General features: G+C 41.9%; 1 protein-coding gene across 1 annotated transcript in view; it reads right to left on the reverse strand.

The window, feature by feature from the left end:
- The window catches only part of Itprid1 (ITPR interacting domain containing 1), a 123,243-nt gene that overhangs the window by 76,235 nt on the left and 20,426 nt on the right, over window positions 1–26,582 (reverse strand). The window contains exons 4-8 of the mRNA XM_057788184.1: window positions 25,529–25,577; window positions 25,124–25,167; window positions 10,473–10,524; window positions 8,131–8,217; window positions 6,078–6,280 (exon numbers count right to left, since the gene is read on the reverse strand). Of these exons, the coding sequence (XP_057644167.1) occupies window positions 6,078–6,280; window positions 8,131–8,217; window positions 10,473–10,524; window positions 25,124–25,167; window positions 25,529–25,577 (435 nt within the window). The remainder of the gene's footprint in view (window positions 1–6,077; window positions 6,281–8,130; window positions 8,218–10,472; window positions 10,525–25,123; window positions 25,168–25,528; window positions 25,578–26,582) is intronic.

Genomic DNA, 26,582 nt, shown 5'->3' on the forward strand with positions numbered 1-26,582 from the left:
AAGGACACAGGAACATAGAAATTGTAGGATAGTTTTTTTCCCTATGATACTACTATAAAGCAGTAAATTATATAATAAGGACTAAACAATGGGGCTAGTGAGATGGCTCAGCAGGTAAAGTCATGTGCAGCCAGTCCCAAGGATTTTAATTTGATCCCTGAAATCCATATGGTAAAGGAGAAACCCAACTTCTACAAGTTGTCCTCTGGCCTCCACATGTGTGTTATGGTATTCAGGCATGTACACAGGTATATACGCAATAAGTGAATTAAAATGAAAGAAGGAAGATGAACTTAAAGAATGGATAATGTGATTATCCAAGAAAACTAAGACTTCAAACGGTTAAAACTCCGTTCCTCCCAGCAGTGCCACACTCTCTGAAGATGAGACCCCTGCCTAATGAGAAGTCACTGCTTCACAAGGAAGGCTGATTCCTTTTCCATTTAGTTACTTGGATGTGTATAACTTGTGGGTTCATATATATCCATGGTTTATATATGTTAATTCATAAAAAACCTAGAGATATGTGACTCTATATGTTTATATGTAGAAATAAATGTCAAAAGATAAGCTCAAGTCGGGGGATGTAGCTAAGTGGGAGAGTGCTTTCCTAATGGACCAAGTCCCAATGTCCATCTGTACTGCTGCAAAAGATAAAACACATCCTAAAGCTAACCCAGGATTCCAGCATGAAGTTGTCCAAGTATGCTTCCCACAGCTTCATACACTAGCTGTCTCACCATCATGTCCATCACCTCCATCACCCACATATGGGACAGCATATGGAATCAGGAGGCTTGGTTCTAAAAACATCCATCACTGAAAGTCTAACCCCACTGTGCATGAGTTAGTACACACGCAGTGGCAGTGCTTAGCTCTGTGCCAAACATAGTAAATGTTCAAGCTTTTATTTTCTAACTCAGATGACAATAGCTATCTATACATGTAGCTGTGCTATACAGCAAAACAGTTACGTGATTAGGCAATATAGGTCTGTGTTGTTGTCCATGGCTCCTGATATTATCAAAGGCAATGCCAATGCCAGGGGTCTGGGCTGTCACCTGTATCCATGTTGGTGTCCAAGGGCCTCGCTGCTGTAAGAGGTCATGACAATCTGAGTGACCTGTATAACCACACAGGGCTGGGACTGGGCTGCTGCCATCAGCCATGTCTGGGTCCACTGTCCAACAGCAGCCAGGGTCTGCACTGATGTCCATGGCTTGTGTTATCACAGGGGTCGTAAGAATCATGGATGCTGAAATCTGAGGCTGTGCTGAGACAGTCCTGTCCCTTACTGGCCCAGGATAGCTGACCCTGGCTGGACTCTGCATCAGCAGAGCTGGTGATGCTGCCCCATGAGAGAACTGACCCCAGCACCCTGGAGAGAGTCCCATCCCTCACCACAGGTGTAGGAGAGCTAGCCCTGATGGCATGGGCCTAGGAGAAGTAACTCTGCTCCTTGCCTGTGGGGCTCCCAGTGGTACAATCCCACATCCTTGGGGTACCCTGATAGCTACCCCATCTATGACTTGCTGGAGTGCACCAAGGGACAGGACCTGTTGATTGATAACCTCAGGATCTCCACAACTCAGGGAACAACAGGATATCTAAGAGGAGTTTCAATGAGAACCCAGTGATACATCACTCAGTGGTGATGGTGTATCAGAAACCGGAGGCCTTGGACTAACTAATGGCTCATCGCAATAAACATACTGAGTAACACATGCATACCTCCTGATGCCACTAAGATAAATGAAGAGGTATTGGAAATATGGAAGACCATGGTGGGTTTTTTTTGATTGTTTTGTTTTAAATTAATTTGTGGGGGGGACATACAGCAGGGGTGAGGAGTGAATATGGAGGGACCAGGAGGTGAGCAGAATTGGGGTACATGATGTGAAATTTCTATAGAGTCAATAAGGAATATTAAAATTTTAAAAGGTTATTAAAAAGGACTATGCAGTTTTCAATCTTTCAAGAAACAAATAGTAATTAATGAGGAATCCCATTGGCTTTCATACTAAAGATGTTCCCAATTTGTTATTCTTTCTTCATAATATGGCTGCAATATTTTAATAATCCAGCAATATATGAAAGTGTTGGCTAAATTAGCATTAGAGAGGGACCTCAAGAAGTATGAGACAATTTAGGCACATGATGTCAGTTTGTAAACCAGAGTAAATTATTTTTATTTTGGTGTATTGATATAATAAAACCATGGTGAGAAAAAAAGCAAGAATTTTATTTTGTAGTATAGCTTTATCAAAACCCTGATGGTAACTTAAAGATTATATGACTCAACCATGGTAAACACCCACATAGCTGAGCAAAGATGCTCCTTTAGTCATATTTTCTTACTACTGTGACCAAATACTCGAGAGAAAAACTTGAAGTAGAAAGAGGAGAGGTGTTTAATTTTTATTCAGGTTTTCAGAGGATTCAGTACATCATAGTGAGGATGGTTTGGCAGAGTATGACAGCCTAGCTTGTCAAAGGCAATAAAGGCAGGAGAGGGAATGTGCATACCTGAGTTAGTAGGATTTCTTTTTTCCATATTTTTAAAATTAATTTACCTCTTTCACTTTTCCATTAAATAGTATATTTAATGTATTTGAGGTACTTTCTCCCCCTGTATTCTGGTTACTCCCTTCTCCCCTCTTTTATCTCTTTCTCATTCCTGTCACCTATCCCTTGGCCCACCTCTACCAGTCCCTTCCCCAGATTCATCACTCTTGGTTTGCTTAGATTAACTAGGACTATCTATGTGAGCATTAGAATGGAACCTGGAGGAGTCGCAGTGGGTATTCACCTGAAGGTAATTACTTCCTCTCTTCCTGAATTTATCAGTAGCAAAGAGTTAGCAGTGAAGGCTGAGGTCCTTTGAGTCTCTCTTTCCATCTATACCTGAGTGTTGGTGGGTTATTTCTTATGCAGACCAGGGCAAGCATCTTTACCAGTTATGAGTTCAAAGTTATAATGACTCTGCATTGTTCAAAAGTTGGCATTTTGCAGGCTCTCACCCAGTTTTTCTGCTCTTAAAATATTTCCATACTCTCTTCAGTAATTTTCTAAGAACTTTAAAGAGGATGTTATAAGTGTTTTATTCAGTGTTAATCACTTATTTTCGCACTTTGTGCAGCTAAGAGTCTTTCTATGTTCACTAACATTCCCTGGAAAGCAAGGTTTCTCTAAGGATGAGACTAACATTTATCTTTGAACATAAACATAGATATTTGGAAGTTGCTTTGCTGTCTGTATTCTATTCAAGCACCAAGACTGTGGGATGGTGCTACTTACATTCGACATAGTCCCTCCACCGCTTTTAGAGTTGATCCTCTCTTGAAACATTATCCAGAAGTGTGCTTTACTGAGTTCTTGTTTCTCAGTAGAGTCAAGTTAGCCATAACAAGTTTATCCCTTGTCAACTTGCTACCCCAAACACCACCCATTAAATTAGAGCATCCCACTTCTGACCTTTGATGACCTAGATGATTCATGTAAAAATGCATCAACCCATCTCCAAGAGTTTCTATACCCTTAACCAGTGAGACAGCTCAAAAGTACATGTTCAAAGTCTCCTCTGAAGAGTAAGAATATGTAAAAACAAAAGTAGGCTATATACTTCTGAAACATGATGGACTAGAATAAATATTCCCCCTTCTAAATGGAGAGATGTAATCATACAAAAAAGGCATGAGATCAAAACAAGTTTGAAACCCAACAAGACAAACATTAAATCTGTGATTTCATGGCCACCATCTATGGCACAGATAAGCATTCTGTGAACTCTGATGAACTAGTAAAGCCAGACTGCTCTGGCTTTATTATGTCCAGCTGATGTGGCTCCTCTTTTCACCTTGCGCTGTCCATTGACTGTGGTTTTCCATGGCAGGTGTTCCATATTGCTGCAATATCTAACTTCTGGGCTATTCTTTTGCATCTTTGGCTTCCCTCTCATAGCTACATATATACACTGTCCTCCCAGAAACTACATTTAGGGAATATAACTGCAAATTGCCAGTCTTTACTTTGAAATATGAATGAAAGCATCATAATCCTTCTGGTTTTTATATAGTGCATACTTATAAACCAGAATCATGAGCTGGGTTGGTGCTGTGCATCTTCAATTACATACAGCACATAGGAGGCAGAGGCAGGCAGATCTCTGTGCACTTGAGGTCAGTTTGGTCTACATAGGGAGTTCTAGTACAGCCAGAACTACATAGTATAACCCCGTCTTGGCTTTATTGAAGTAAGTGTACTTTTGGTATGTAGGAGAAAGTGAGGCAGCCATACCATGACCAAAGGCCCACCCTTGGATCCTCTCTAACCATTTCTGGAAGGAGGGGACACCATAATAATTCATTCTTGAAGTAAAAAGAATATATTATAACACCTTCAGGATTACATACTCTTAATAAAACTTATTGCTGAGATTTTGAGAACCATTTCAGAGAAAGAGAGAGAGAGAGAGAGAGAGAGAGAGAGGAGAAGGAGGAGGAGGAAGAGTAGGAGGAGGAGGAGGAGGAGGAGGAGGAGGAGGAGGAGGAGGAGGAAGAAGAAGAAGAAGAAGAAGAAGAAGAAGAAGAAGAAGAAGAAGAAGAAGAAGAAGAAGAAGCAGAAGAAGAAGAAGAAGAAGAAGGATGGAGGAAAGCCATTGGTTAATAAAACTTCCTTAGCCCATTTGATAGGCCAGCCCTTCGGTGGGTGGAGTAGACAGAACAGAATGCTGGGAGGAAGAGAGAAGTGAGACAGTTGCCATGCCTCTCCTCTCTGGGGAAGACGTGATGAAGCTCCAGCCCAAGATGGATGTACACTAGAATCCTTTATGGTAAGCCACCACTTCGTGGTGCTACACAGATTATTAGAAATGGGTTAGTCAAGATGTGAGAGTTAGCCAAGAAGAGGCTGAAACTAATGGGCCAGACAGTGTTTAAAAGAATACAGTTTGTGTGTTGTTATTTCGGGGCATAAGCTAGCCAGGAGGCCAGGAGCCAAGTGGCAGGAACGCAGCCCGCTGCTCCTTCTACAGAAGAAGAAGAATAAGAAAGAGGAGGAGGAGGAGGAAGTGGAGGAGGAAGAGGAGGAAGAGGAAGGGAAATTAAACTGAGAAATCCAAGAGAAGTTTCTTTTCCCAGTAACTGAGAACATAGTTCCTCTTCACTGACTTTACTTCAGGTGAATTTAGAAGAACTTATGTCAGAATCAGAACATCGCTATTTCCCCATCTAAATTTTCTCACACTCTGTCATGTGTTCCACAGAAGACCCAAGTGGCACTGCAGATTTAAATGAGTTTAAGCATGCTATCCACCTTCCCTCTCGGAGCCTGAGGACTGTCCCTCAACCCCAGGTAAATAAGCTGTTTAGCTACAAGGTCTCTTTCTGCTAACTTATTTGTTAATGCGCACCTTCTCCAAGAGGATCTGCTGAACTACTTTAGAAAAAGTTATTCCACTGACCATGGGATTGGGAAACATGCTAAGTACACACTTTCTATAAGGACTAAGTATAGGTAAACCACACATCAGCCAGATATGACAGGTGAGTAGCTACCACCTGCATCTCAAGGCATAGACACTAGAAATCTAAGAAGCCTCTAGTGAAGGAGAAGATTTCACTTAAGGCTTCACAGTGAGCAGGCTGATCTCTCTCTTGGGGTGTGGTTCGTTTGCTGGTGAGAGTGTGTCACCTTTGGGCTTACCCAGGATTGCACATTCCACTGCCTTGGAGTTTGTGACTTGTTTGGGCCAATGACATCTGAGTAGACCTGCGTTGAGTATACTTTCCCCTTCCCATCTTTCCCCTGTCATTACAACTAGTGATGGTCCAGATTATAGTAGAGGCAAGGCAGATTCTCCAGTGACACTGGAGCACATCAGTCTTTCTTCTAAATATACATCCAAAATCATGGCAGACATAAAGAGAGATCAGGAAGTCATTTCTTTTTTCTGTTTTAAGCCATTAGGGGTTTTGAGGTGTCACATACAACCAGCAAGCCTATCGTGTTATATACTGTGGCTTTCCCCAGTACTCCATGCCAGGGATTGAGATGCAGTGCCACAGGCTCCTACTTACCATACAAGTCAGGATTCTCGAAGTCCATCCTCTGCCTCTGTGCTTCAAGAAAAACACGGATGTTGATTCCTCTGGCTGCTGAGCTGCATCCAAGGAATCTGGCTGGGATTTGTGTGCATATATCTGGCTCATCAGCACCAAAGCCCAGATCCAAGAGAATTTCCACAGGGTCTTTTTCCCAAAATTTCAACCATTCAGGAATGCTGAGATAAAAAAAAATGAGAATATCTTTATCTATAAGATAGATCCGTAAGTCATTTTTTTTCTAATCACTCAGTCTTCCAAAATTTGAGTGAAAGAGGATCTTGAACAGACAAACAGAAGATAAGCTCTCTGGAACTCACACAGCTCACTTAAAGGACAGTCGGTCACCCCACCCAGGGACACTTGCCTGTGCTTTACAAACAAAACAGTGAGTTTATCCATCTGACTTTCCTTTCTCACTGGGCAAATGGTAAATGGGACAGGGCAGGAAGACTGAGGAGTGGAAGTCATACATTGACAATCACCTCAGAACAGTAGCTGGTGACCAAAGAGCAAACAGAAACTGGCAGCCAAAAAACTGGGAATGGAAACTCCTAGATGAATATTTTTTAAAGCATCATTCTGGGACATCCTCAGCTACACAAATCTGTCAAGGATATCACTGAATGCACACTATGGGGTCAATGTTTCCAAATAATGCTTTAAAGCCCCTAGGCAAGATTAGAATAGGCTGTGGTATTTATTGTTTGTTTGCTTGTATTTTGCTTTGACTTGGCTAAGAAAAAAGAAATCCTTTTGTCAAAATGTTCTAGTCTGTACTGGCACAGAAATTAAGAGTCAAATATCTAGGAATTTTATGTATACCAACTCACTTTTCCCTAAGAACATTCTGGTGTTTGAACTTCACGTGCCATGGACTCCATGGGAACGGAAATCCCTCATGAAGTTTCAGCAGGTTTTCTTACCTCTTCAGGAAGGTCTTTGTTTGCTTTACTTCCCAGGCTACTCTCATGAGTTTATTGAGATTCTGCAGATCATTTTCTCATCAGAGTTTTAATCTCATTAATCTTATGGGCAAGACTTCTTCCCTGACACCACCAGTGTCACTTTCGTAATTTCTGATGACACCCTCAGATTTGCTGATTTGCCTTCTTACCCAATCAAGGAAGAAAAGGCAAGCTAGGAACCCTCATTGAGGGGTCTAAAAGGCTTGGATCGCATACCTTAATCATTAGCATAATCTGGAAAGCTGCAGTGACAACCAGTCATTGTATGCCATGGACAAATTGGTGTAAAGAAGATCCAAATGAGAAATTAGTTTGGAGAGAATCCTAAATTTCACATGAATTTTAATTCATTATCCATTGATACCACTGCACAAATCTTTATTCAGTCCATTTTTACCAATCTTTTTTGAACCTCTGCAGTGTTGTAAGTTCTAAGTCTAGGTACCTATGACACACAGTTAGCAAGGGACTGACTTCCAAAGGGTACAGTATCATGGCCACCAAGATGATTATTTGTTGACTTGTCATTAAACATTGGATCATTATGAAAATATCATTAACTTTTAACATCTTTAGTTACACAAGAAATAAAGTAAATTCACCTTTTGTAAAGGAAAATAATGCATATAAATTTTTGCCCTTAGTCCTTACCTTCATTCAACTAAATCTATAAGTTTATTTTTCTCTATGGGTGTATACACAGTTTGTATATTTTACCTGCTTGGCTTGCTTTTTGACAGCTTGTGGTTTTTCCTTAAAATATGACAGTGATCGTTCTAACAGGTAGAGCTGCAGTCTGCACACATCTTCCTTGTTTTGTCAATGAATGAATGAAATACCAGCAAGTGCATGGTCTAATCATTCATTGGGTATTTTCTCATGATACATACTTAACCTCCTTTCCAGTTTCAATGCTTATTTTAATCTGCTTTTGAAAACCAGATTTGGAAATTCTCTGTTCACCCTCTCATCCACTCATTCAACCAGTATCTCTAACGTACAGATCTATAATTTCACAAAGCCAGTTGTTGAGAAGAATCAACTGGACGAAAGTCACATACCTTTGTGGTACACCTGTGGTGGAATAGCACGAGTTGAAACTAGTCCCTCTGGACAGAGTAGGCGTCTCTGAGAACTGGTGCAGAGATCTAGAAGGGAAGGGAAGCTAAGATGAGTCACATTAACCTAGATTCTCCCCGGAGGCCCTTGAGATGATTTCCTTTCCGGGGCAAGCATTTGTCTTTCCTCTGGCTTCTAATAAGTCCACAGTGGCCATGCCTTGGAAGGAGGCGGTGTGTGCAGCGTAGGGCTTCTCTTCCTTTCCGAGCATTGTTATAGCAGGTGCGAAAATTTAAGTGTTAGGTGCCTGCGAGTGCTTATTAGAAAGGTGGCAGAATATCTCACTCTTGACAGATGGCAAATCATTGGGGGACCTTTCTGGAACACAGCTCTGCTAGGCTCCAACTTGAGGGAAGAAGTTAATATTATGGGATGAAAGACATGAAGCTAAGGATCTGGAGGTACTCCACATAATTTCTCACAATGAAGAAGGATGTCATACTTCATGGCTAGCAATCTCTGGCCTGTGTCCCCAGAGCTCCTGTGGCCAACCACAGGCAATAGCAATGAAGTCCCTTATTATGTAAAACAATAAGAATCACTATATCTGATACTCCTGTATTGTAAAACATTTTAAAGCATTTCCAAAGAAAACTGAACTGTATTATAATATGATCCTGTTTTATGTAGCGCAGGTATATCGTGGATCATATTAGACAGTTGGCATACAATTAAAGTTTATCAAACAACACTCTGCAGATGTCAATGTTCCCAAAGAGACTAGGTTACTAAACCCGAGTTGTTAAATTTGTTTTAGTCCTGTCCATACTGAATAAGAACATCTGGACCCTGCCTCTCTGTTTAATTGTTTTCTTTTTCACTAAAGATGAGAAAGAACATGTTCCTGAATAATAAGAATCTAGTTTTAAAGGACCACAAAGCTTGAGGAAAGGGGAAAATATATTCGTTTATTTAGCCTTGTGTACCGGTTAGTTGTTTTTTGGGTTTTTTTTGTTTTGTTTTGTTGCTGTTTTGTTTGTTTATTTTCAACTTGCCACACAAATAACTTGTGAAAAGGGACCCTCAATTGGGGAATTGCCTCTATCACATTGACCTGTGGGAATATCTGCAGGGCATTTTCTTGGTGGAGGAAAACCCAGTCTACTGTGGATGGACCCATCCATAGGTGGGTGGGGCTGGGCTGCATCAGGAAGTTAGCTGAGCAAGCTACATTCTTCTGTGGTCTCTGTTTCAGTGCCTGACTGCAGGTTCCTGCCTTGAGTTCCTGCCCTGTCTTCCCTCAGTGAAGGACTGCATCCTGTAAGCCAGATAAACCCTTTCCTCCTTCAAGTGCTTTTGATCAGTATCTTTTTCACATCATCAGAGAGTCAGACTGCCACTCCCTATCTCATCTCTCTTTCTATCTTTGGATTTCATTTTTCTTTTTGAATTTGAGGGGTACATCCATTTTGCAATGTTCAGTTGGGCAACCTAGAAGCAGGCCGGCCATAGGTCCAGAAGAACCCACAAGCACTTGTTGGTTTGATCCATCCTTGTGGGCATGAGCTTGTCCCTGAACCCAGCTCTTCATCTCTTCTTTGAACTCCCTGGGAGATTTTGTTGGTGCTTTACAAATATGTGACCGCATCAGATTGAAACCACTGAGCGCCGAAAGGAGGATGAACTGTGAAATGTGTGCACATCAGCACTGCACATGGAGTTTTCTGGAACAGTTCTGAAAGTCCAAGAATGACCCAAGAGCAGAAAGCAGTTCCCTGCCTCAAAGAGCTCAGCCCTAGCAGTTTTTAAACTATACTGTGCCTTAGAATCGTCGGGAGGGTTTGCAAAGCACAGTTCTGAACCCCACCTAAGGTTTCAGTTTAGTAAGTCTGAGGAGGGCTTTTATACTCAGTGTCATGGAGCTGCACAGGGGAGCACATTCTGTAAGCTACCCTCTACGCCATTAGAGACACACAGCATCTCATCAACATGGAAACAGTCGGTAGATCGTATGCTGAGTAATGTCATTAGCCAGACACAGACATGAGTCCACCTTCTAAATTGATGCATTGCAGTCAAATGCATTTCCGCACAGACTATAATTATGTTTCATAGCAGGTCAACATTTGTAGGTGTATCCTCTCACTCCTTTATGATATTCACAGCACCTCTAATTCTGCAAAGACTATAGAAAATGCTCCAATCGTGATGTCTAAGAGAGGGACATTTCATGAGACCCCAAGAACTACAGAACTATTAAGAAGAAATCATCAGCTTTGTTTCCATCTCATTTAATGTTGTAGATGCAAAATTTCAGAGTGAAGTGGCCGACTCTGCTACCTACCTCATGTAGTCTTTCACGGTCATTTGAACCATCCCTTGTTCGTGCAAGGAAGCTGCAATCACACAAAGAAAGACAGGGGTAAACATGACTGTCATCCGTGTCTGGAGAATTATTTCTCACCTGCCGGTGAGCCTCTTTGGGAATGGGTTCCTATGCCCACCACTGCTGCCTGGCACTGTGTCTCTACAAGGAACAAGATACAGTGCCCCAAATGCTAAGTGGTGTGAGAGGGAATGGGACACAGTGTGGGGAGTTGAGGGTGGTGGGGTCAGCAGCAAACAGGAAACTTAGCAAAGGTTTCATGGAGAGGAGACATTTGGATTTGGAAGTGTGGTTAGAATTTCCTGGATAAAGGGGGAGCGTTGTTAAAGATAATCAAAGTGGCATCTGTGCAGGCATGAAGCACCATTCTGGGGCTATTTTCACAGGATCATTAGCATCTGGAGGCGCTCTGTCGAGATCACAGATAGAAGGGCAAGGCCAAGAGCAGGCGGCCTTGCATTAAATATTCAGCAAGTGCCAAGCTCCACCATTCGTTTGCGTCTTCTAGTCCTTTCAATAGCCTTCCAGTTAAGGTCCTAGCCTTGTTTTCCAACAGAAGTCATGGAAACTAGCCATGAGTTCATGACCACACAGTCAAGTGTAGCAAAGTGAAATTAATCCTACCTTTATTATTGATTGTCAGAATAATTGTTTATTTTGCACTTTGTGTGAAGTGCTTTGATCAACCTGCCATTTATACAATTTATTTTATTATTTCTTAGATTTATTTAATTTGTTCTATGTATTTTTTTTTTTTGCCTTCATAGATAAGTGCAATGCATTCAAAGAGTCCAGAAGAGAGCATCAGATGTCCCGGAACTAGAATTGTGGATGGTTTTAAGCCACCATGTGGGTGATGGGATCAGAACACAGAATACCTGCAAAAATTGCAGCAAGTGCCTTATCTGCAAAGTCACCTCCCTAGCCCCTATACAATCTTTTATGTTCTCATAGTAAGTCCTCGAAATGGGGCTTATTATTTCACACTTAAGGTGGAAAGAAAGGAGACATCACAGTTACATAAACTTTGCATGGCCAGTAAAATGCCACAACTTATTTTGGTTTGCTCCTGTTATTGTTTTCCTTCTTTTCCAAACACCACACTGCCAACAGAATGTCCCACATAATGCCAAAAAGCAGGATTTACATATATGCATCAGGATATGAAAATCTATTGTTTTGAGCAAAACACCGTGCATGATAAAGATGGTGCTGAGTAGTCAGCTGCCTGGTAGCTGTAAGAAGGAGGATGGCTGGAGCAAAATGACTGTTGGACATCATAGGGGGGCAGCTAGAGGCCACTGCAATGATCAGACTATTACTTGTCAACAACATCTGCAAATGGAATATTCAGATCATGGGCAAAACCCCTTGCTATCCTGTTAAGTGTCATGTATAAACTTAGGTGTTGCATCTGTACTATGAGAAAATAAAGCTTTTCTCCATAAGGAAAAAAAAAAGCAGGTCAAGATTTGAATGTGAAAACCTGACTGAGGGAAGTGCAGGGAAAAATACTGGATGTTATAAAGGACTTTACTTTGGAGCCAGGATTGCTCTAGGTAGTGAGTCACTGAGTGACGTCAAGGTTTCTAGGAACCTGACTATGGATTTCAAGTTTGGAGACTGAAGATAAGAATAATTATATGCTTCAACAAATGATCTTGGCATAACTGGGTGTCAGCACGTAGAAGAATGCAAATAGATCCATATCAATCCCCATGCATAAAACTCAAGTCCAGGAATATCAAAGACCTCAGTGTAAAACTAGATGAACTAATCCTGATCGAAAAGAAAGTGGGGAATAACCTAAGATATACTGGCACAGGAGACAACTTCCTGAACAGAACTCAGACAGCACAGGCACTAAGAACAACAATCAATAAGTGGGAGCTCATGAGACTGAAAAGCTGCGCTAAGGCAAAGGACACGGTCACTAGCACAAAACTTCAGACCAAAAAAGCCATTGGGTTTGGCAAGATCAGTGGGATGTTCTGTGGGAGCTTGGAAGAGAAGAATGTGCAGAGTAGTGCCCAGGTGGGGATCCCTGGCTTGGGGAATTTCAGAGGGAAATCTGGAGAAGTTGTCTGGGCCATTTGCTGTTTTGAATTAAGATTCCTTTGTTCTGGTCAGCTGAAACTGAAGAGTCAGTTGTGATTAAAGAGGCCAGCACCACTGAAGTGAAACCTTGTGTTACTGGGACAATCGACGTTGGTCAGCTGGAGCTAAGAAATTAGTGGCGATTAAGAAGAGACCAGCATTGCTGAGGTGCAGACTTATGAGAAGTGTTTCGTCAGAGCACAGAGAAGCTGCGTTCCGGAGGCACAATGGCTGTACCTTGTGCTGGCAGACTGGATTGGTAAGATGTAAAAGTGGTACTGGTTTTGAAGGCATGAGGGGGTCATGTAGAGAAGTTGAGGCTTGGCACTGTGAAAGGCAAGGGAAGGCCATTGATGAAGGTAAAGCCTCAGTGGCAACTGAAGGCCCAAGTCTGAAAGGATCGTGCCGAGAAGTTGAAGCTTAGCATTATGAGAAGAGCCTGTGGGGGCTATTGGTGAAAGTGCAGCCCAGTTGCTGCAAGGGACCCAGCGGTTTAGGAGATGCCAGCGTTGTGGGATGACCATTAAGGTAAGCAGTCACTGTGGAGTGGAGCCCACCTGAGCCTAGAAGACAAGCTCTATATACTGCAGAGGGCAGAGCCAGAGAAGTAACCCAAACCCTTTGGAAGAATACAGAAGATCATGAGTGGATCCCACACACTGGGTGGTTGGAATTTGTTTTTTTTTCCCTCTTGAAGTAAGAAAGTATTTTACTGGAGTCCACAGTTGAGAGATTTTGAATTTTAAAAGACTTTGGGTTTTAAAAGGGATTGTCTATTTTAAAGAGACTGAAATTTTAATGTGTTTGAATTTGTAAAGACTGTGGGACTTCAAAGTTATTTATATTTTTAATGTGAGATCTTGGGACTGACAAAGAAAGGAAGGATTGTGGATTAATAGTGATATGTTTGTGTGTCAATTGACAAGGGTTCTGTTGTACTGACTGGCTTTATGTATCAACCTGACACACTCTAGAGTCATCAGAGAGGAAGGAGCCTCAGTTGAAGAAATGTCTCCATAGGGTCCAGCTGTATGGCATTCTCTCAGTTGGTGATCAATGAGGAGGGCCCAGCCCATGGTGGGTGGTACCATCCCTGGGTTGATGGTCCTGGGTTCTATAAGAAAGCAGGCAGAGCAAGCTTTGGGAATCAAGCCAGTAAGCAGCACCCCTCCATGGCCTCTGCATCAGCTCCTGTGTCGAAGTTCCTGCCGTGTTTGTGCTCCTGTCCTGACTTCCTTTGGCAATGAACAGCAATGCTGAAATGTAAGTCTAATAAACCCTTTTCTTTCCAACTTTTGGTTTTGTCATGATGTTTCATAGAAACCCTAACTAAGACAAGCTCTAAAGAGAATTCTCAACGGAGGGCTCTCAAATGGCTGAGAAACACTTCAAAGAAGTTTTCAACACCCTTAGCCATCAGGAAAATGCAAATCAAAATGACTTTAAGGTTCCATCTTATACCTGTCAAAATGGCTAAGATAGATAAAAAATACAAATGACAGCTCCCATGCTGGTGGGGATGTAGAGCAAGGGAAACGCTCCTCCTCTGCTAGTGGAAGTGCAAACTTGTACAACCACTTTCAAAATCAATATGGTAGCTCCTCAGAAATACCACTATACCACTCTTGGGCTTATAACCAAAGGACACTATATCCTACCAGAATGATGTAGGGACTTAAATGTCCCTCGATTGAAGAATGGATAAAGAAAATGTGGGATGTTTACACAGTGGATTATTACCCAGCTGTTAAAAAAAATGGTATCATGAAAGATCATCCTGAGTGAGGTAATCCAGACCCAGAAAGACAAACATGGTATGTGCTCACTTATAGGTGGACAATAGCTGTTAAGTAAAGAATAATCATGCTACAATCCGCAGACCCAGGCAAGGTCCCAGTAGTGGGACTGGGGCATCAACTTGGCTATAAAACCTTCGACCTACAATCTGCCCGTTCTGCAAGATATGCTGGTGTAATGGTAGAGCATAACTTGTGGGAGTGGCCAACCAATGACTAGTCCAGCCTGAGATCTAAGCCAAAGAGGGAGGTCATGCCTGTACTGCATGGATGCCAGGAACTACAGGCAGAACAACCCAGAGAGCCAGGAAAGAACCAAACATGACTACAAAAAAAGTCAATGAAATGATTCCTAATGATATTCTGCTATACTCATGGATCAGTGCCCAGTCCGGTTGTCATCAGAGAAGCATCATTCAGCAATTGATGGGAGCAGATGCAGAGATCCACAGATAAACACTAGGCAGAGTTGGGGGAACCTGGCAGAAGAGTGGGAGGGAGGATTATAGGAGGCAGAGGATTTGAGGGCACCATGAGATCATGGCACACAGAATCACTTAAGTAAGGCACGTAGGGGCTCACAGGGACTGAAGCAATAAACACAAGCCCTGTATGGGTCTGAACTAGCTCTTCTACATATTCCCTATCATTGTGTTGCTTGGTGTTCTTGTAGGACTTCCAAAAGTTGGGAGTGTGTCTCTGACTCTTTTGCCTGTACTTGGGACCCTTTTCCTCCTACTGGGTTGCCCCATTGTTCTTTGATTTGAGAGCCTATGCTCAGTCTTATTTTAACTTGCTAGGCCATAGTAGGTGGGTATCCCAAGCAGTCCTGCTCTTTTGTTTCTAAACTGTAGGGAGAGATGGGGAGGAATGGAGGAAGAAGAAACTGAGGATAGGACATCATATATGAGAGAGAGAGAAAAAAGAGTACTCATATGTTACTGTTATTATTGCTGCTGTTGCTTTTAAGACAGGGTCTCCTTGTATACTCCAGGTTGGACTTGGAATCAGGTTATTCCTACCTCACAGACTCTCCAGTGCTGGGACTCCAGATACATAGTGTCGTATTTGTTTAAGGAATGAATGTGCATACTTAAAAGAAGATTTTAAAGGCTTAGCTATCCTGCTAATCCTGCTATATATCTAGAAAGAAAAAGACTACAAGAGTATAATTGAAATGTGAGTGTAGAGATGATTTTGCTTGTTTGTTTGTTTGCTTGTTTGTTTATTTGTTGCAAGGTCTCACCATGTAGCACTGGCTGTCCTGGAACTTACTGTATAGACAGGGATGAACTCAAACTCATAGAAACCCATCCAAGTCTCCCTCCCAGGTCCTAGGGTTAAAGGTATGTGCTACGATGCACAGCTTAAATAGAGGACTTTTACGCAAGCCAAACATACACTATTACCCTATAAAGAGTCAGTGAGAGGAACAATACATAGAATGTATAGCAAACCAAGAGTGAGGTAGGTTGGCAAATAAAAATCTATTTGAAAGGATATGGCACAGCCTGACACTTGATGTGGGTCCTGTCCATTCTCTTAGCCCTATTCCCATGACAGTCCTCACCAATCAATCACGTCCGTTTTTCACTGAGCCTAGATAGACTTTCTGAGTCTTTATCTGGTGGATTTTCACGTGAGGTGAATGACGTTTGTTATAAAGTTAATGGGTAACTTTTTTTTTTTTTTTTTTAATTTTTCGAGACAGGGTTTCTCTGTAGTTTTTGGTGCCTGTCCTGGAACTAGCTCTTGTAGACCAGGCTGGCCTCGAACTCACAGAGATCCGCCTGCCTCTGCCTCCTGAGTGCTGGGATTAAAGGCAATGAGTAACTTTTTAAGGAAACTAATATTTGGTCTTAGGAAATCATCTAAAATTCATCATTGCAGAGTATTCTAGGGAATGTGATATCGCATTTAGCTGTTCTTTTGCTATGCCGAGACACCCCAGTGAGCTGGAGTTTGTAAACAATCATCTGTTTGATACTGATCCCTCACCTGGATAAGCATTAATCCACAGAGGCACATACACTCATGGCACACAACTCAGTCTTGGAGCGTCTCAAGATCGTAACATAACAGACAGTCGAGTGACATGTCACATGAAAGAAAGCTGATTTACCACCTTATTAATCACATCATAAAACAAACACAGCACAAATTCTCGGCAATTTCGTGAAGATGTGATGTCAGGGTGAGTTAAGCGACAAGCTACTGCCAAATAGAAGGTAAAATGAATTCTGTTTAACATTTTAAGCAAACTTCCGTATGATTTTCTTTTCTCTTGCTACCAAGACGCCCTCCGTTATGACTTTTCAAGCCACTGAGGGAATGTCTGTGCACTCCTGGGCCAGCTTGCTAGGGGAACTCTGGATTCTTCCTGTGCAGCTCTCCCTATGGAAGAACTCTCTGGTTCTGGGGCATTTTGTGTGCTTTGTCCTGTGGCTGGTCCTGTACGGCCTTGGCCTTTTCTAGTTGTCTGTTGTGGGTTTCCTAGAACATGTAAATGAGCGTGTATCCAGGCAGGGACTTGGCACTGTGGCCACAGTGAATTGCTCAAACTGTCAGAGAGAAAATGACCCATTTTCTGATATTGATGAGAAGAATTAACTTGGCCTTGCTACATTTTAAAACACCATAGCCCCTCAGAAAATTCAGTCACCCAGAAAACTCTGCTTACTAGACTCTGGATCCTTGTGCCTTGGAATTCAGGAAATTTCAATGGCCACACAGCCCTAGCAGCCACACTCTAGAGAACACATCCCTCTACCTGACTCTGTAGTTAGGAGCAAGCTGGTTGTCGGGATACAAAGGGCAGCAAGCAGGGGAAAAAGAAGTTCCTGAAGGTAGCATATGTTCTATGGAATGTGATGTGAGCCAGGCTTGCTCACAGTGGGGGATCGTGTGGTCTCCTGGTACACATGGAAACTTTACACCATCAGCACCAGTGTGGGGGAGGAGCTTCCCTATTTTCAAGCACTCAGCCACATCCTTCGAAGCTTAGCATTGTTACCAACTGTGTCCTTCGAAGCTTAGCATCAGCAACAGTAGGAGACGGCTGCTCTATCACCTCAATCCCATCATCATGAAAACACACATAGAGCTACTGAGGGCTTTCCTGGACTCCTGAGACTTTTCTGGATAGTTCTGGAAATGACACAGAAATCTAGCTTAGCTACTGCATTCAGACACACAACACTCTGCTGCCAAGCTGAGAGTCTGAAGAAAACCCACCCCAAGGGCCCTGATATGACTTCTAAAGATAAGCCTGATTTTTAAAAGTTATGAAATTATTATAATTAATTAGCCTCACTAGTTGATTTCTATTCTACCTTCACAGTCTCCCTCAGTCCTGGGAGGCCAAGTGCTGGTTCACAGTGTTTCTGATGTCTTGAATCTGCAGAAGCAGCAGCTGGCCCTCTAGCGGGTAGACCCAGTCATGGAGAGTCTTTCAGAAGGCCGTGTGAAACCATTATTCCCATCCCCACTTTTCTGATTCGTATGGTAAGTTTCCTGGAGGCCAAGGTTGGGTTTGTCAAAGTCCAGGCATCTCTGGCCTGTTTCCAAGATGAACCTGAAGGAGAGACGCACACTAGTGGCCCACAGTGTGCCAGGACTCACAGGAATTGGAATTCCAAGACTTTCCTTAAAACTTGGAAGAGAGAGTAGAACAGGCCCAGGTGTCTTCGGGGTAGAAATCTGTTGAAGGCAGCCTACACTCCAATTTTCTAGTCTCTATGCTGCCTGCTTCATTAGTGACTATCTATCTGCCCAACTCCTTCAAGCATTTGCTGCCTCTGATCAGAGCAAGAATCTGAAGCACAGGGAACATCATAACAGGAGGGGAACGTTTCCCCTGTTACCCCATACGTCCTGAAACTTCTGTAGGCATCAGGCTTAAGGCTGTGTACGCAGGAGGCAGACCTGGTGAACACACCTGCAGTTATGACGTAAGGCAGCGCCCTGCTAGCTGGGCACCTTCAGTCCCACACTCCATCTCTTTCTGGCTTTGATTTTTCCTGTATCATTTCCCCCTTCCAGGATCCCTTCTTAGATTTTTAATGCTGGTTGAAATCATTTGGAGAAGGTGAAGCAAAGGTCAGCACATTCCTATTGCCCACAAGTTTCCTAAGCACTGGTTTCAGGGGGACGCTCAAGTGAGAACAAAAGTCCCCGCTCTGCTGCTTTCATTCCCTTCCGTGGTTAAAATTCCAATTCTGCTTCCTTCTAGATATAATCTCCAGCCACCCTCCCTACTGTTAGGTGGACTTGTGCCATCTGAAGCAGCAGATACCGCACTTAACCCTGCACAGTGTATTACTGGAGAAGATGCAGTCAGATATGCAGAAGGCACTAATTAGCACCTTTGTTGGCTTAGAATGCATTTTTTATTTTGGTTTTCCTAAGCATTTCTGACTGATTCATGGAAGACATTTGGTTCTTTGGAATATCGTCCAATAGACTAATCAAATTACAGTTCTGCAGTGCTCTAAAGAATAGCATTCTGCAGCTTTCGGCAAATTTAACTCCTGCCTGGCCAGGACACTTTGTCGTGGTAATCCACAGTATGTTTGTCTGATATGGCAAATTATTAATCCATATTCCTACCCCAAACAGTCTCTTACATATTGGCTGACACTCATGTTCAAAATCTTACAGCTAATTGGAATCATTTTCCCTCTCCTGACCCCACGTGCCTCTTCGTGTTCTAGAGCTGACACCAGTGCAAGCCCTTGCCATCTTGAGCCTGAGTCTGTCATCATCTATGCTTCGGGTGTAACTGCTCTTCCACAGCCAGGAGACTATCAGAACCTCACGTCTGTTTCCTCTTTGAAGTAATGTCATAGCCTGCACCAAATAGAGATGCTCACTCAAAACTGTTCACGACTGTCTTCTAAGCAAAGCCATGACATTCAAATCTTACTGCTCCCAGACCTCAGTTACAATTGTCCATGCCTTGGAAACCAGGCCTTAGATGTCACTCCTGTGCCATCCCCACCCTGAGACTGTCTATGATTCCTCCTTCCTGGAACTTCTGAAATTTATCATCTGAGTACATTTTACTTAAAACAAAAATGTCTGTCTCCCTGAATGTACGAACCACTTCTTCTGACTGATTGCTTTCCAAATTCTGTCCTGCGTACATTTAGCTTCCTTTAATTTCTTTGTCTTTATCCAAACTCTAATTACTTCCATCACATTAAGTGTTCTTGTTTTTCTTGATATTCCATTGACTAGGTGAGTCTTCTAAAAACTTTCTAAACTGATGGCATCATCTTTGATGGTTTTACTCAGACCCTTTTTTGATTAGAGATGATCCGAAGCCTGGTTAAGATTTGTCGAGGAGGAGGATCAGGTCTCTAATGATCTGAGCCGGTATAAGCCAAGGGCCATGTGGGTGGGATTTATAACGGGTCTAACTGTTGTTCACAAGACAAAGTGCATCTTCATGAAGAATACAGGAGGAGGCTCTCAAAGAATAGGAGACTTAGGAACTCCTCAGAGAATGGCAAGAGGCCATCTGAACAAGACTTTAATGTAAGAGACATTAGATGAAGAAAGATTAAGAAGCAGAAGGAGCTAAGACTCCAGGGTTTCATTGTGAGGTTAGCCTAGACTATGATCAAATGACCATGATCGAGAAACAGTAGCATTCTTGAGAGCAAGAGTTGACACGTGTGTTCCTCCCCAGAGCAGGGAGCAACTACTCTCAACCCCTCTCACCTGGTGTGGTGGTTTGAATAAGAATCTCCCACATATTGTATCATATCCGAAATGCTTAGTTACCAGAGAGTGGCATCATTTGAAATGATTAGAAGGATAAGGAGCTGTGGCCTTGTTAGAGGAACTGTGTCACTGGGGATGGGCTTTGAAGTTTCAAAAGCCCATGCCAGGCCCAGTTTCTCTCTCTGCCTACTGTTCATTATGTAAAACTCTCAGCTACTTCTCCAGCATGATTCCTGCCTTCCTGCCACCATGCTCCCCACCATGATGATAATGAATTAACCTCTGAAACTCTATTCAAGACCCCAATTAAGTTCTCTCTTTTATAAGAGTTATCTTGGTCATGGTATCTCTTCACAGCAATAGAACAATGACTAAGACAGCTGGGTACACAACCAAACATTTATCCATTAATAAATCATAAAGAAGTTTATTTTAAGACAATTATTTCCTATAATAATATACCATTTTTTAAAATTAAATAAAATTTGCATACTAATGAGACTGATTTGATAATAATATGTATAGAACTAAACTTTTTCTGAAATATTTAATACAGTGTATAATTATAGAGCATTCAGTGTTTTGAGGAGCTTAATGACACTCTCATTTAATAAATATCAATGCTGACAACATTCCTTGCATAAATACATAGTACAAAATGACAGAAGCACGTTTAGAGCCATTTCAGAAATTGTGGGAAATTCTGTCCTATTTTCAAGACAAAATTCGTTGAATAGTTTTTTTTTAAACCCAAGTCAGAAAGTCAAACATCAGTTTTTAAGATCAAATGTTCCAATCAAACATATCCAAAGATAAATTATCTGATACTTATACACTGAGGAAAGATTGTAGGAAAATGTTGAAAGTTTTACATCCCGTAATTAAATTGTTAAGGTTCTGTAAAGGCAGAAACCTTTCTATGTGCAGTAATTCCCTGCACTTCATGACTCACAATGGTCCCATAGCGTTCTAGGGTGATCTAGGCAGCATTCATAGACCTTGTATCATGAGCTTGGTGCATGTGAGAACTACGAGGAAGTCATGTGACACAAATCTGGTTGAGTGCTGCCACAGCACTTTGGATTCCATTGCATATTTGATTTGGAATTAAGTTTTGGTCATTATTCAGGAACTTTTAACTGTTGCCAGATTTTTGGTGACACCCACAGCTACATGACCCCATGTGAAGTCGCAGCCACTGTTTAAGAAGCGGGGAGCAACATTCTTATCCCAGCATGCTTTCTCTTCATGGACTTTAAGGGGCTTTGGCTGGATTTACTCTGATCCTTTCTTATGACACGAAGTACCATGCTTGCAATTGGTTTTCTAATTTCTTATGATTTAAAAGATCCCTTCAAGAAATAAACAAATTTATTCCTCTGGGGACCAGTCTAAGGATTGGTAGGTGCCTAAAATCCTAAAGTTCTGGAGGGAGAGGAATAGAGTTCAAGACCAGTTTGAGCCATTGACAACAAGCGCCTGTTTTAAAAGAATAGAGTCTAGCACAGAACTCGGTTTTATGCTGCTTGCTTAGTACCCAGAAGACCTTGTGTTCAGTTTCTAATACTAGAAAAATAGAAAAATGGGAATATTGTAGATTGTGAGTGTATTAACAGTCCACTAAGTAGTAACTTTCACTAAATACATCTTTCCTAGAAACCGATCTCCTGACATGGGAAATTGCTCTGACCTTTTCACTCACAAAGATGGTTGGGTGTGTCCACCATGTCACTTGTGTTACTCTACCTGTCAAGCCTTTGTCAATCGTGAGTGTCGTACCTTTACATTGTAATGACTACGTATTTTCCCAGTCAGGTGGTAGAGACATTCAATGTGCCCTCGGGTGGTAGCGATGAATTTGTCACACACTAAGCTATCTACAGTTTCAGTATGGACTGTGAGGTCATCCGTCTGGGAAGATGGATCTTATGGACATGATCTTCAGTACTTTGTTCTCAAAGAGATTCTGATGTCTGGTTATGGTGTGGGCAGAACTGTGATGTGCCAACAAGCCCACACAGTCAAGAAATACACTTAGAGACCTGTAAGGGGAGATTGTCTGGACTCAGCAGTGGGAGTTTTTAGAAAGGGAATAGAGAAAGAAACTGAATGAGAAAGAAACCGAATGGTGCCTGAGTCCTGTTTATAAGTCACCACCTGCTGACTTACAGTGCTCTAGGGAGACATGAAGGAAGTCACATGGTTTTGAGTTACAACACTGATATTTGTGAGCAAATGGGGCAGACGGTGAAAGGGTATCATTCACGAAGTCTGTATTAGCTGGGATGTAAGTGGGAAGGGCAGCTGCCCAGCCTTCTGTAATTATTAAAATTAATATGGAAAGAGGGGACGAGGGAACGTATCCGGTCTAGTTAGAAGGAAAACTTTGTGTGTTAAGCCACTGTCTCTGTGGTAAGTAGGAATATAATGTGATGTCACTGTATATCCTGTCAGGGTTTTCTGAGTTTTAACCTCATCATTTCTTAGTAGCAGTTTTTGTTTGTTTGTTTTTTGTTTGTTTTTGTTTTGTTTTGTTTTTCAAGATAGGGTTTCTCTTTGTAGCTTTGGCTTTGGTGCCTATCCTGGAATTCTCTTTGTAGACCAGGTTGAACTTGAATTCATAGAGTTCCACCTGCCTCTGCCTCTTGAGTGTTAGGATTACAGGCATGTGCCACCACCCCCTGGCTGGACAGCAGCTTCTTTTCTTCCTTCACTGCAATCTATTTTTCTTTCCCTGCATGTCCCAGTACGGCTCTGGACTTCCCAAAGGTCTGAGCATCTATATGCACATACAGACAGGCTCATGGGAGGTTCCAAGTCCATCTTTATGGCTGCATCTACCCTTCTGCGACCCAAAATCATGGCGTTTGACAACTCAGGCCCATCACCTGCAACACAAGAATGAGACCAGCTCTGTTCCCACATGGCTTACTCAGTTCAAACTATCATCAGTGAGAAGGACTGTGGAAAGCAGAAGGCTCAACTCACAGGTAGGAAGCTCTTCTGTTGTTAAAAGCCTTGCTGATGATGAAGGGGTTGTCAAATAGAAGTTGTGCCCCTCTGATCTCAGGACCACACAGAGACCCTGCTTTCCTCATGGCTGTTCCTTTGTAGTTCATCAGCTTGGCTCTGATGAGACCAGGCCATGAATTATATTTTCCAGGAAGTGAATTTTTTAATGCAGTATGACCAAACGCCTCTCCACCTGTCATGAGCAAGAGTCAAAGACAGGTCTATGCTGTGAGAAGCACCTACCTATGTTGTCGTCTCTTCCTTGAGTCTGAATTAATATGTCATTTAATTTATTGGAAAAAATGTTCAGAAATTTTGACTTCATAGAAGATTTGTGTTAGAAATAAAGCATTTTAAATGAAATGTGATCGAACTGTCTTCTAAACCTTCATGTTGCTATGCATAGATTAGTGTTCTCTTTATCTGTCTCCAGAGAAATATCTGTTACAGCCAACAGTGGCAAGCTCAGAAACATCTAACTAGTCAGTGTGGAGAGAAAAGAGAAGCTTAGCGTTTAGCGCCAAGTGGGTCATCCACAGCGTTCTCTCTGAGGCTTGGGGTCTATCTAGGAAGAAGGATGGGAAGAGTGGAAGGCCAAAGTGTGGCAAGGTACGCTGTAAAAAGACTTCTCTTAGAATGGTATGGCCTTGTCTTCAGTGAACCCCCTGTAGGTAGAGAGACTTGCACAACAGTGGGCCTGTCAATATTTTATCATGGAAGAGGAAAGGGCTCATGAGGCCTAACTCTCACTGAGGGATTATTAACACGTAATGGTACTTAGGGAAGGGTGTCACTTTTTTCTGTCATGTAGCCACTGATTGGTTGGATATGATCCGGTAAACAACTTTTCATCCATGCTCATGTGAACAACCCTAATTAAACTCAGTAGAGACACACATGGCGTACAAATAGGAGGGACCTTTCTGAGAAGAAAAGGGAAATGACAAGAGGAGAGACTGTGGACAACAGGAAGTAGGAGGTGATGATGACTAAAATTCATTATATGCATGATGAAACCGCCAAAGGATAAAAAATAAATTTAAAATATAAAGCAAGCAAATACAGTTCTAGTTCAAAATTTTAAAGTAAAGTGCCCCAATTTACTTTAAATTGGGCAGGTAGTAGGCAATCTTAATTGAAGACACAGTAGAAGATGTGAAACGATTAAGAGAATCAAGGTAAAACTTGCTGTAAGACCAACAGATTTCTCTCTAATCATTATATTCCTAGTTGGCATCATATTTGGATGTGTTCTCCAGGCATTTGCTCAATCCCAGAATGTTATTTGCTTTAACGCCTATGATCTAGTCTTGGTGTCAATGTCATTTTCATGGCTAGTCACAAGATTCCATCTGGTCATCTGAGTGGAACTTATAAGACAAGCACATTTTGTAATGGAGGACTCTTAGAGCCCATGAAGTCTGGTATTTTCATTCAATGAAGATGGAATCCATGAAACCTGTACTCATTATTTTAATAATGTTATATCAAATCCTAGGGAGACAGTCCGATACATTTCTGTCTCAGAAATATTTGTGCTGTTTGGTTTAGGATTTAGTCATTTGTTGATCTCTAGGACAAATCTATGATTAGAGAAGAAAGGGAAATACAATTTTGATACCAAAATACCAGAGAGGAAATAGGTTTAGAAATAAAACTATAGTATATTATGAATAATTAAGAAATTTTGTTATTATAATTACATTATTGAAAATATCTGCGTAGCCCCTGAGAGTTTCCTGCTGCCATCTGAGTGTTTGATGACAGAAAGGATACGGTTTCAGCCCACTACCTGCTGCTAGAGACATGGCTGTGCTTTCTGAGTCCTGCTCTTAGAAAATCAAATGAGAAGATGAACTTATTTCTGAAAGCCTCTTCTATGCCAACCTTGAGGAAGGCCTATTAGCAGGGGCATTTTTCACACAAATGCTACCTCAGTTCTACAAAGAGCAGCTGCTCTGGGTTTTCTTGCCTTACCAGAATGGTTGATGGCTTGCTGGAAGTTTTCATTTACAGAGACACTATAAAAGAAGCAAAAGCATCGTGAGCCCAAACAAATTATTACCAAGTTGCTTTTGTAATTAAACTGAACAGAAAATCAGACTTAGATTTCATTGAGAGACCTGTAAAAGTGGAGGCACAGTCGGCTCCAAATACCATTCTTTCTACTTTTGTGCTTCCAAATTGACATATAGCTTTTGCAGTATTATAGTAATTTTTCAAGTACCCAGTTAATATGAAAATCCAGACTTCTCCCACACTGGTAATCTCTGGCTAGCAGCCCATCCCAGGGAGGGTTAACCCACATTATTTCCATGGAACTTTGCAAGAGAAATGTATAAGGCTCACACACAGGCTAAAGTGAAATAAAGCACCACTTACAAGTATCCAGAGTCCAGCCACTGCTGGATGCTTTCCTGCTTGGAATTTTCTGTAAAGGCAAAAGAAACATATCTGTTAGTCAAAGCAAATGCGCGACAATGACCCACTCTATCATCGGCCCCACTCAGCAGCTCTGTTTCCTACATAGTCAGTCACATGTTCATGCAAGCATATTCATTTTTCCCCCTGGAGGCACAACCTCCTGTTTTCCATAATCAGCCTCTTCCAAGAATGGATGTAAACTTGCCAAAAGACTATAACTTAAGAAAAAAGGAACAAAATGTTAAGGATTAGCTAAATGAATCAATGAAGGTGAGAGATGTCAGAATGGCTGTAAAATCACCTGGTGTGAATTCAATGGGTAGAAAAGCGTATGGGACTTTTGTTTCTCTCTTGCTGCTTCTAAATCACCACGGAACCTCTCCTTATTAAATCCCAACATTTACCTAAGGCAGCTAGCCAACAATGTTTATTTGCAAGGAATTCTCTGCCAGGTTAGAAACCAGATTTGCATTCATTCCAGGGACAAATTGCAGTAGACTCCCAGGATTTCCAAAGGCAACCTGTGCTAGAAAGGCATAGCCTTTTAAGGTGGATCTTTAGTGCCGGCTCAAAAATAGGTAATGAGAAAGGAAAGATGAAGGGAGCTGCTCCTGAGAGACATTTGCTCCAGCTCCTGTTGGCTACCACTTCAGACCCTGGGCTCAGTCTGACTTTGTCCATAAAATATTTGAATGATCCTCACATAGGGTATCAGGTAAAACCGAACAGATAGCCAGTAATCCTGGGAGATTCTGGGTAGTGTTCATTTGTGGTACCATGGATGGATAGAATGGGAATGCTTTCTTATTTATTTTTGTACATTATTAAAATGATCATCAGTGCCTCATGCAAGACCCCCAAAATTATGCAATAAAATTGTTTTCTGAAACAGTTCATTCATTTGGAGCTGGGGAGATGGGTTGCGGGTCAAGTGCTTTTTTTTTTTTTTTTTTTTTTCTTTTTTTGGTTTTTCGAGACAGGGTTTCTCCGTAGCTTTGGAGCCTGTCCTGGA

The sequence above is a fragment of the Chionomys nivalis genome, chromosome 1 (genome assembly GCF_950005125.1).
Source record: "Chionomys nivalis chromosome 1, mChiNiv1.1, whole genome shotgun sequence".
NCBI lineage: Eukaryota > Metazoa > Chordata > Mammalia > Rodentia > Cricetidae > Chionomys > Chionomys nivalis.